The 12,288-nt window shown below is 46.8% G+C and overlaps 1 protein-coding gene across 5 annotated transcripts in view; it reads right to left on the reverse strand.

Moving 5' to 3' along the window:
• Nucleotides 1-12,288, reverse strand: part of Rin2 (Ras and Rab interactor 2) — a 207,530-nt gene that overhangs the window by 29,013 nt on the left and 166,229 nt on the right. For all 5 annotated transcript variants that reach the window (XM_087911146.1, XM_087911149.1, XM_087911145.1 and 2 more), the window contains 3 exons: nt 11,935-12,127; nt 8,315-8,426; nt 6,026-6,098 (listed from right to left, as the gene is read on the reverse strand). In XM_087911146.1, coding sequence (XP_087767272.1) covers nt 6,026-6,098; nt 8,315-8,426; nt 11,935-12,127 — 378 coding nt within the window. The remainder of the gene's footprint in view (nt 1-6,025; nt 6,099-8,314; nt 8,427-11,934; nt 12,128-12,288) is intronic.

Raw genomic sequence — 12,288 nt, forward strand, 5'->3', positions numbered from 1 at the left:
GCCAGAATGGAGCACCGTGCCAAAGAACATAAACAGGATATAAACAAGTAAGCTATGCACAGAATGTAGGGAAAGGGTCACCAACCATGGGGAAACATTATGTGTGAGGGGGAAATAAAGACTACTGAAAGCCAGCAGGTATGACTGTGCACACCTGTGATCTCCACACTATCTGTGATAGGGAGACTTCAGCTGGAGGACCGGAAGTTCCAGGCCAGCCGCAACTACACAGCAAATTCCACAACAGCCTGCACCCCCCCCCCAAAGATCAAATAAATAAAAATAAAGGAGGGCCAGCAGTGAGATGGCTCAGTGAATAAAGGGGCTTGCCATGCAAACCTGGTCCCCGGAGCTTGACCCCCTGAAACCCTGGAAAGGTGAGAGGAGGGAACTGACTCCAAGGGTTGTCCTCTGGCGTGCACATGCTCACCATGGCACCAGCATGTCCCCTCCCCCCACAACACACACACACACATGCACATGCTCATAAAAAACATTTAAGTGAAAAAAAAAGAGTATTTAAAGGTGATTTGGGCCTATATATAGGCTCTGGAGATGGCTCAGTAGTTACGGCACTTGCCTCACAAGCCTGAGGAACGTCAGAACCCATGTCAAAGTCAGATGGACAAGGTAACCCTTGTGATACCATAAGGTAGCAGTAAGGGACTCCCAGAGCAAGTTGGCTAGTGAGAATAGTCATATTGGTGAGCTTTGGGTTTGACTGGAGACCCTGCCTCAGTGAATAAGGTGGAAGTGCCATTGAGGGTGATTCCTGACACCAACCTCAGGCCTCCACGGGCACATGCATGTGTACCCCACCCACATACATGTAAAATGCATATATACTATACGCACACACATGAAAGTAGAAAAAGAGGTATCCAGTGAACAAATCACACAGGGAAGACGATTCCAAGGTGAGGGAGCAGTATGTGAAAAGGGCCGGGGGTGGAGGGGGGGTCTGGCACATGAGGAGAGCAGCCAGTGAGTCACTGTGGCTAGCGTGGAGTTGGGGAGAGATGGGAATGCAAGCCTCTGCCTGTATTTTATCATCAAGAAAAAAAAAAGTCTTGAAAGTTTCTGTTGAAGAAAATCATATACCAAATTATCCTGTTGTTTATGGTAAGCTTAGGCAACATTCTGGAATGCACTAGATCAAATCTGGATGACTGGAGAATCTTGAAACCCTTAGAGCTGTTGACAGTCAATTACAAAACTGCAGAGTCAATGAAAATAACAAAGCAGGTGTGGACCAACACCTGATAGTGTCACCAAAGCTCTCTCATATGAAGTCAGGAGGCTGTGTCTCCTGAGGGTGTCCAGCCCTGGTCAACTCTTGCTTCCATGAGGCCTCCACGCCTGACCTAAGACTGTGAACACCGTCTTCTGTGTCCTGGCGGGGGCAGTGATCCTGACTCTAATCTGAAGTGGAGACTAATGGGAACTGGAATGTTGTAACATCAAAGTGTACCACAAACCCATGTTCATAAAACCGCACTCAGTCCATTCAAATCTACTTTCTTTACCCACTGGGGAGAAAAGTAACATGTAACAAAACCAACCTATGCTTATTTTAAGCTTTTACCTAGCTCAGCATGCTAGCCGGAGTTTAAACATCATCTGACTGGCTTGGGTGTACTTAATGACATAGGACAGGAAGCTATACCTGACAGCCGATAATAGATGGTTGTAGCTTTTGACTTACTTAGACAATTAGATGTTATGTATGAACCGCCTTACATTGTGCCAGCCAGGAGTACCCAGCATCTACACACACACACACACACACACACACACACACACACACACACACACACTTCCTTCTTTATTTATACCTCATTGAAAAAGGAGCCCTGATATTCAAGTTTGCACATAACAGACAAAACAGAGCCTACATCTTAATGCAGAACTTTCCCCTAAGAGTCTCAGGCCATGCGCAATCTGGATTTACTTTATCTTTGCTCTGTATGCTTTATTTCTAAAGAAGGAGAGACTAACATTATTCAGCAGCTTCTGCTGCCATGCACCAAGCAGCGGAGCACCTGTGGGGCCCACTGACCATGCTGGGAAGAAACTGCATTCATTGATAACAGGATCATGCAACCACACTGACTGGTGTAGGCCTTGATGCACCCCGTGGGACGCACGGCAGCACAGCAGGGATTGGAACTGGCTGTGTTGAAGCTCAGGCGTGTGCAGCTGGCAGAGTAGAGTGAGGAAGTGTGGGCTTTGGCATCAAGGTAAGAATGGATTCAAATTCTTGGTCTCTCTCTCCCTCTCTTTGCCCCTTAAGTGTGTGTGTGTGTGTGTGTGTGTGTATTTCTTGAGTGCTGGGGCTACAGGTATGTTCTGTACCTGCTAGTTTGATTTCTTTTTTAGATTTATTTATTTTTCTTATATTTCTTCTTCTTGTATGTATGAGTGTTTTGCCTACATATATGTCTTATACCACATGTATACCTGGTGTCCCTCAGAGGCCAGAAGAGCATGTTGGATCCCCTGGGACTGGAGTTATAATTATGAGCTAAGACTTGAACCCTAGTCCTCTAGAATAACAGCCAGTGCTCTTACCCACCCCCCTATAATTGCTGGCTTTTGATTATATGGTGATAAGTATCATGGGATTTTGATCCATTTAGCCAGTGACTTGGGGCAGCAAGCTCTAGAGCGTGGCCTCGTCTGCTACGTGACAACTGACAAGCTGAGGGGAGGGATCTCCCACTCTCTGGCTCTAGCGCTGGCTTGGGTGGTAGGAGAGCAAGCAGTTTGGTGATGGTGCTCTTTCCCCTTGGGCAGAACAACCGTGGTGGCATCTAACCTGTCCTGAATCAGTGAGTGTTCATTATACATAAATAAATCCTTTTGAGCCTCTCCCAGACTCTCGTGGATTCTCACACAGGTAAGCAAGCACCTCATTCCCATAGTCTAACTCACAGGGCTACAGATTGTGCCTGTCACAAATATAGAAGACTTCAGTTACTATTTCAATATTAAAAAGCGTGGTCCAAGCCTAGGAGTGATATCGCCATCACCTAGGGGCTTGTTGGGCATGCAGGATGTGGCACAGTCTAGATCCTCTGAATTCGATTCTGCCTCATAACAAGGTTACAAGCGAATCTGGGGCACAACTGAGCCTGAAAGGTGGCTGGTTCTCTATACTGTGTTTACAAACAACACCCAAGCAACATGGAACTCTGTGGTGTTACTGATCAAAGGCGCTCATTACTTCTGTTCCCAACAGTGCTTTCCATTGAGTTGATCCAACACTACAAATCAGGTGTCCATTAACTGTGGCTTCTCTTGTCCATGTATACTTGACATGTTCTGTGTGGGAACCCACCCTAGTCTCTATGATGAGTTCTCTACGAGCCACCACCAGGCAGAGGATTTCAGAAATACTTTGGAAAGACTGAGCCCTGTCAACTACTGATGACCAAGAATGTCAACGAGGAGTATTAGAGGAGAAACCAAAGCATCAAGTGCTTTGGTGTTCTGAAAAAAAAAATGACTCTCAGGCCCCTTTATTTGCAGAATATTGACACCGAGATCGTCCTGTAAGTACCTCAAGTGAGGTCTGTGCTTAGTAATTTGCCAATGGCCTTAATTTACCTTCTGACCTTTAGTCTCAAGCCTGCCCTGCTCCTCCAGCAGGTACTCTGGCCTGCTTGAAGTGTGGAGGGCAGAGAAGGGATCTTCTCTGTGTAGTTGCCAAGTATTTGTGGGTGGAAGGCTCTTTCCCCAATAGCCCGACTGCCAGGAGGCAGAGTTGGAAGGAATGCTGTCAGCCAACTTCACCTGCAGCTCACAGGGCAGCACTGACATCATCTCTGACCTGGTTGACTTTACACTAGACCAGGTGGTTCTGCTGAGCGGGGAGGGGGCCGAGGGAAGGGTGGCGCCGCTGGGGTTGCGTCCTGGGGGCTACAGAGGCCTTCTATCTTCAGGAAACACATTTCTGTTAAACTTTTAAAGATGGGGATCGCCGTTTGTCACATTATCGGGGTGTTACCGGCATCCACTTTATCGGGGTGCTGCTGAATTTAGTGGGGGCAGTTCTGGGAAAGCTGGGTAATCTCATTTCCTGAGACAGTGCCTCACACAGAACGAACCATCCTGGATCCCGAAAGTCTTTCTTTTTAGGGGTATTTTGTGCACAATTTTAATATAATTCTGAATAGTCAGGATATAATTACATCGGGGGGGGGGAAGAAGATTTGTACTTCATTCTAAACTTTTCCCCCAAAGCATCCTATTTGCATGGAAGCAGCTCCCCTCAGTGGCTCGTGCTGCATAGCTTCTGCCTGCATCTGAGTTATTATATGTGTGCACTAAATGCGAATATATTTAGTCAGATTTTAAAATGCCAAAGAAAGATAAGCTACATCATAGTCAACTAGGTAACGGCTTCATTCTCTTAATCTAAAATGATGTGTTGTACCCAGTCATACTTCCAATCTTCAGAAGCGAAGCACACAGGCTCCAGTGACCCTAACCTGGCAAGCAGGTGGCATCTTCTTGGGGTGAGGCGCTCACCAGGTAGGCACTGTCCTTCCTGGAAGCTTCCCCCCTTTTCTTTCTGCTGCTGAGCAGTGCTAGGGTCTCCCCTGGAGACGCCGCCTGTTCCTCGGGCCACTTATGGCTCAGCTTCAGTTAGCCTGAGAGCTGAGTTGCCATGCCAGGCAGAGAAAGTAAAGTCAACAGGTATGGATAAATGCTGAACAGTCTAATCCTTAAAATAAACCAAGCCAAACCCAAATGACTCCCCAGTCTCGCTGAGACAGCCATGAGTTGTGATCTCTGAAAAGGCATTTCCTGTAGCCTCTGTAGTGAGCAAACAGAAAAGCCAAGGAAGCTAGCCCGGGCTCTACATGGTTAGAATAGGCCATGCCCAAGCTGGCGAGCTGGCTCAACCATTGAGTGTTCTTGCTCTTGCAGATGACCTGAGTTCTATTCCTAGCACCCATATGGTGGTTCACAACCATCTGTAACTCTAGATCCAGAGAAATCTGACTTCCTCTCCTGTTTCTGTGGGCACCAGGCATGCAGGTTGTACACAGATGTATATTCAGACAAATGCTCATATGCATACAATAAAATTTTAAAAAATCTAAAAACAAGAAAAAAGGGAGAGAAGAAAGAAGGAAGGAGAAAGAGAAGGAAGGAGAGCCTGTAAGGCCAGCTTCTACAGGCAGCAAGATTTCTTTGCTTAATTACTTCAAGAATGCTAGCTCCACTTGGCTGTTTTTGTTTTGTTCTTTGGCAGTGCTAGGGACCAAACTCAGAGCCTCATGCTTTGTAAGCAAATGCTTTACCACTCAGCTGCAGCCCCAGGCACGAGAACACTGACTCTGAAAAGCGTTACTGCTGTGAAGAAGAGAACAGTAATAGAAACCTACAACTCACATCCTTTCCACACTGATCACATTCTGGGCCGGGGCTTAATTTCAACCATTAATTCAGTCCTAGAGAGGATGTGAGCCTCAGCTGGCCTGAAGACCTGTGCAGGATTTATGGATTGGACTAAAAAAATCCACATTTGAGAATAGACTCTGTTGCCTGGAGTTTTCAAAAACACCGTCAGGAACCTTAAAAAGTTACAGGTTTAAGTACTGGTTTCTTCTGTCTATCTGTTTTTCTGTCTTCCTGCCTGTCTCTCTGTATATGTGTGCGCACATGCATGCACATGTTTATACAGGTGGGTATGTTGTTATGTGGGTGTATACTTGAGTGTGTGTGTGTGTGTGTGTGTGTATGTGTGTGTGTTTTCTGCTCAATGGATCTAGCCATCAGAAGTCGTGGGACCAGCATGAAGAAATAAGCACATCAATGAGAATTTGCATCTGGAGGGCCAGGCAGTTGTTTCTATTGTAAACCTAATACTGGAATGGGGTGAACATCTTATTTAAGCGGCAAACCCTTCCCTGACAGCTCTTAGGTGACCAGCCTTCCAGATCCCTTCTTCAGACCGAAGTCCAGATTATATCACACACCAAGCAGGTCCTTCAAGTCATGAGATGTTCCTTACCTGCTGATGCAGTAGAAAGCAATGAGCCGGAATAAATCTGCAAAGCTGATTCCTGAGCCTTCCAGGGAAAAGGCTAGAAAAAAAGAAAAAGAAAAGAGATTCCAGAAGGTGGCTGAGTCCTCCTGAGTGTCTGGGAAGGAATGGCATCTAATGCAGCATATGTGGGCCCATTTCCACCCTCTCAGACTACTGTGCAGCTTATCCAAACCAGCTGTGAGGGGGTTGCCTGACAGCCAGACACAGCTTTAAACAGTCAGGCAAGGGCGGCCTCCCTGACTCATGCTCAGCACACGCTCCGTGCCTAGTAAACAGACACTCACATGCACAACAACCTCTCTGTTTGTTTTGAAGTTCAGAGCACAGAGTTTGGGCAGGACCAAGGGATCATCTGGCTGCAGTGAGAGGAGAGGCCACTAGCACTTGGCAGCAATGGGTCAGAGATCCCACCACCCCAGACCCTTTCTTCTTATACCATGGACCTTCAGGGCCATACTCCCTTTTGACAAGTCAGAGTCCTCTGATGCACGGCAGAGGGACAGGAACCTAGAGGTCAGTTCAAGGGCTCTAGAAATCAATTCTGGGTTACATTCCATGTAAAGATTCTAAAATATTGTCTTCTTGCTTGGCCTCATCACACAAGTTCCCAAATGAAAGACGCATTCAGAGAAGAAGCTGTTGCTACAGGTATGGCTCCCAAATGGTAAGGGTAGGCAGTGGCTTGGTTTCCAATCCTCATGGGCCAACCACCTTCGTCTCACCCACTAAATGGCCAGTAACAGTTCCCTGCCAGACTGAAGGATCAACATAGAATATAATTTGTTTTTAATGAAATTTCTTATGTGAAAGAACTACATACAAATGTATGATGGTGTCTATTGCATGATCCAGAAATAATAAAATATCCATTATCTGTATAGAGACCAACCTGCTGGGTAGATATCATTATGGTAGAACTCAGGCCTGCAGTAAGTCATTACAGATAGGATAATGCTTTGTATAAACTAGCTCTTTCAATCACTTGGAAGTCGCTTGGGGAGGACTGGGGTGGGGATGACTGAAGAACCTGATAGAGGGTAAAAAACAAAACAAAACAAAAAACCCCCTCTGGCTTCAGGGAACTCAATAAACAGGTGTATGTGTGGCAGGAAACTAGGAGGGATTTAAAAGCCAGGAGGACTTGTTGCTGGGTGGGCCAGCAGCCCTTTAAAAGCCACCTTGGAATAACAGAATGGGTTTAACATAAATTCATTATTTATTAACGTAGTAGACAGTCACTATCTTTAAACTGGTACTGGGTCTCTAAGGTGACTTCAGATTATCTCCTGCAGTATTTACTTGTTCTCCAGGTTCAGCCTGCTCAGGGCATCTGTTTCCAAGGAACCCTTGAGCATGTGAATTCCATGCTCAAGGTTCTGGTTCATTATATTTGAACCGGAAGCAGATCATGGATGCAGGTAGGATTTTCCTGTGCCAGAAATGTCACTTTCTTGGATTCTATGCAAGGTTATCGGCTCAAGGAGACTGGACGCCGTGGTGAGGGAATCTCACGCCTGCCTTTCAGTTAACCTCAGTACCTTCAAATGTAGGGACTAAGTCGGGCTCCATCCTGCAGGCTTCCTAGCTCCACTCTCCTGACCCACACCCCTCAGTTTGTTAACCTAGAATGTTCAGATCTCCCCACTTTGTTGTGCAGATCCATTTCCTGATCCTTTCTTGGAGACTGGCAGTACCTCAGAACTGTGTGTTCTTTCTTTTCTTTAAAACTTGGCCTCCCGACACGCCACATTTTCAGTGACCAGAAAGTAGACGACAGGAAGGAAACCAACGCCGCTGAGCATCAGCTCCCTGCAACACCCCAGCAAGTCATCTGCCCACGGGGCTAGATTCAGCTGGGATTAACTGCCTTTCATGGAAGACTGAACAGTGACAGCCTGGAGGGAACGCGTGTGCTTGAGGCCTATTTATTCAGGAAGATGTGTAGACACAGGCTTTGACATTAAATCTTGTAAAAGGGCTGTTGCTGCAGCTTCCCTGGGGTTTAGTCATCAGCAAACCAGGGCCCCAAACTTACACTGTACCTAACTGGGAACAGGGCAAGAAGAGACAATCTACACTTAGCCCATCTCATGTGCCAAACCCTAGGGTGCACAGAGTATGCACAGATGGTTTAATTGACCTATGGCTTACTCAGAGTAGAGATGCTGAATGCCAGGACTAGACATGTCTGTTGGCATCAAAGTCGGGGCTGCTTCCCATCAGGCCTGCCTTCACTGCCCGACAAATACTTACTGTATGTGCTTTCCTTTATAGTAACCTCTTTGAGAGGCGCTCCAAATTCACAGGGTAGGCGAAGGGAGAGGACTTTCTTCTGCATTTTGGAGGATTTACGAACCAGAAAGATCTAGGAGAAGGAAGGAAAACACAAGTTAAGGAGATGAAAACCTGGGTACATAACTTCCCTTACCTATGATGCCCTGTGCATAGAACACCAAGCCCAACAGGACTGCACAGCTCGGTGCAGAACATTCTACAGAGAAAGAGCACAGAGCCTATTGACGACCCACTGCTTTCAAAAGGGCTCACAAGAACCTTACGTCCCCCCTGATCCAACATTATCCATGAAGCTTAAAAAGTCCCCTGTCTGCAGAGGCACTGGCAGCTTGCGGACTGCTTCATGGTTGTAGATATATATACGCCTCAGTCCCTGTCTCAAACCTGGGGGAAACGTAAATTACAAAGAAGTTCACATTGATCAAACCATAGATGGCAAACTGGGAGTTGGTTGGCTAATTTGGTTCATGGCATATTTACGAGACGATCTTGAATTTGTTAAGAGTAAAAAAGCAGTTCTTTCTGAAGTTTTAGTTTTTGCTATTGAGTTTGGATTGCTAGCTTCTTTTGAAAAATGAGATAACGTGTCATGTCAGACACATGGAGAGAATCCCCAGGAGGGAAAAAAAATGGCTGCTGCATTTGGCAGGTAGGTGGGTGTTCCCTGAGGTTCATCCCAGCCAACGCTGGGGCTGCTCCCTCCATGTCCCAATGCTGTCTTCACGTGCGTGGTTTACACCAAACCAATTTCTGACAATGATGTCAAGACCACTGGAGCTCTGTCAGCGCAGAGACAGGCCTACCATGTGCTGCTGTGTAGGTTCAGCATTTCCACCTGGCCTACAAATTAAATGGGATGTGTAGTTTGGTGGCCTTGGCTAAATCCTAGTCCCCTTTATAGTGAATGTCCCCTTCTTAAGGGGCTACACTCTCCTGTTCTTTCTTTCTTTCTTTCTTCTGGACTGGAACACCACAGCTCTGCTTCTCTCTCTTGCTACAGTGTTTCACACTCCACCCCAGTTGATCTTTGCTTTTCTCTCCATGTTTACAGTTCCCATGACGCTTAGGGAAGGAGTTACTAGAAAGCCCTTTGAGCTTTATTTTTCCCATAGTATCCACGGGGCATCCATGGAACTCATCCAGTTCATCCATCTGAGCACTTGGACTCTGGGACGGATTAAAATCAAGGCAAATGCTCCCCAAACAGCATCCTGGGTGAGTGTGTTTGGGCTAAGGGGCCCAAACTTGGAGAGGCCGCTTCCTTAAGAAGCGGGGACTCATTAGGAATGAGTGCTGCACGCCCTGGCTTTGATTCTTAAAGCACTGCAGCTTTGTCGGAGAGGCTGACCAAGTCAGGCCTACAGAGCTCATCCACCCCGAGCCCGCTTCTGTGAGTTCTGTGATGCCTGGTTACACATTCCTTTACATGTCTTCTGCTGCTGCTTTTGCCTGCCAAAGCCTGGTGAGTCGATGTGACAGATACCGAATGACCAGAAAACCCAACAATGTCTACACTCTGGCTCCTTTCTTGGGCGGTCCACAGGCTCTGTCTTGGGTGGTCGCTTAATTAAGGATGCAGCATTATCCTTAATGTATTCATGTCACCAGGGCCAGGCTTCTAGCCATTTGCTTTTCCTCACTTGCTTTGCCTTCATCCTTACGCTCGTTTCTGGTCCACATGGTGCCTGTCCTCAACCTGCCCCATCTTGTCAGGATAGGCCCTGTCAGAGCTCAGACAGAGAGGACAGAGAGACTGACTATCCTGCTAGCTTAGTCCTCCTGCAGGTCTCAGCAGGAATGGCTTATGCCCCACCCCAGCGGGGAAGCAGGGCTGGGTGGGAACTGCTGCCTGATATGTATTGCTTCCGAACTTTGGGCAGAAATGCACATGCATGTCATTCAACTGGCAGAAAGGAAAGTCTCGCAGGAAGAAGTTTCTGAGCTTACAGATCAAAGCTAGAGGTAACAGCCCAGTATGCTAGCCAAGGAGCTCCCTCCAAAGAGGACCAAAGACTGTGCCTCATAGCCCCGAGCACATTCTAATGCAATTCTTAGTCCTGTCTGTTTTTGTTTGCGGGAAAGAAAGAAGAAGCAGGGGCTGGAGAGATGGCTCAGAGGTTAAGAGCATTGCCTGCTCTTCCAAAGGTCCTGAGTTCAATTCCCAGCAACCACATGGTGGCTCACAACCATCTGTAATGGGGTCTGGTGCCCTCTTCTGGCGTGCAGGCGTACACACAGACAGAATATTGTATACATAATAAATAAATAAATATTTTAAAAAAAAAGAAAGAAGAAGCAAAGACAGACAGACTCACTTATAGGGACAGATAGTGACACAGATAGGCCCTGGTTGCTGCAGGACCCCGAAGCTGCTATGGCATTCCTCAGCTAGCTAGTGATAGGATTTTCTCCTTGCTATCCATGTATTAGTTACTTTGTGTCTAGCATCTGCTTTAAGCTTTACTTTATCTGGGATTTACTGTGTTTGTCTTTTGTTTGGACACTGCAAGAAGTGCTGTCCACTAGACCATTGACATCAGGTATCTTTGTCAATTGCTCTATACATTGTTTATTAAGTTCTCTCAGTTGAATCCAGAGCCCACAGATTGGTTGGGGGATCCAAACTCCGGTCCCCATACTTTGTATGATCAGTGCATTTTCCACTGAGCCATTCTCCAGCTCCATCTTTCTTTCTTTCTTTTTCTTTCTTTCTTTCTTTCTTTCTTTCTTTCTTTCTTTCTTTCTTTCTTTCTTAAGATTTATTTATTTATTATGTATACAACATTCTGCCTCCATGTATGCATGCAGGCCGGAAGAGGGCACCAGATCTCATTACAGATGACTGTGAGCCACTCTGTGGTTGCTGGGAATTGAACTCAGGACCTCTAGAAGAGCAGCCAGTGCTCTTAACCTCTGAACCATCTCTCCAGCCCCCATCTTTCTTTTTTAAAGAGAGTCTTTCTACATAGGCCAGGCTGGTCTTGAACCTAGATCCTCCTGCCCCAACCATCTAAGTGCTAGGATTGCAGATATGGGCTGCATTGCCTATCTGTAGAGTAAGTGGGCTGAGTAAGAGGAATCAAAGGTCTTGGATAAGCTGCTGAAACAGAATTAGACTTTGGTTCACATGGAAAGCTACTGAGAAAGGCAAAGAAAATGCTGGCAGTCTGAGAAGACAAGTCTGTGGTCACAGAGCTTTTAAAGGTTGTGTCCCCAGATAAATAGTTGGGCCCCTAGATTCAGAATGAAGGGAGAACATCATGGGCAAGCAAGGATCCAGGACCAGGTTCAGAAGGTCAGTCCCGGGGCCTCTGGACAGGGCTCTTCCTTCCTTTGATGCTCTGGCTGAGCATCCAGCCCCATAACTGAACAGATGGAGACAGGAAGACAGGCCGGGAAAGGATCTGCTCCTAAAACCTGCCTCATGGATCTCAGAATTTCCCTGCATTGTATTTGAGGTCTACACTGCAAGCCACACTACCTTAAAAGCTGGGAAAAACTTTCTGGAACTATCTTAAGTGTTTCTCTGTCTGGCAGCAACATGCCTGCCTCAGCCTCTCCCGAGTCTTGGGCCTTACCCCTGGAGGCTGGTTCTGCAGAATCTCTGCTGCCTCCTCTTCACTGAGACTCAGCTGCAGCCATATGGGGTGGGTGTGGAGGAGCCGGTCGAGAATGCTGAGCCTGTTGGAGAGGCTGTCATAGCCAGAGTCTCGGGGACAGGTCCTCCCATCCTTGTCTTCAGAATAGCCATCATCCTTGTGCCTCACCATGCTAGAAGGAAGAAAAGGACAGGGTTCGAGTGACTGATGCCATCTCTAGGAACTTACTGGGCAGACCTTCCATAGGAGGCGTACCCCGCTAGGGCCATCACCCATCTATCTAAAGATCTCGAGGACAGACATGTTTTATTTTACTCTGTATCACCAGTAAAA

This window comes from Myodes glareolus, chromosome 10 (assembly GCF_982192425.1).
Source record: "Myodes glareolus chromosome 10, mMyoGla1.1, whole genome shotgun sequence".
Lineage (NCBI taxonomy): Eukaryota > Metazoa > Chordata > Mammalia > Rodentia > Cricetidae > Myodes > Myodes glareolus.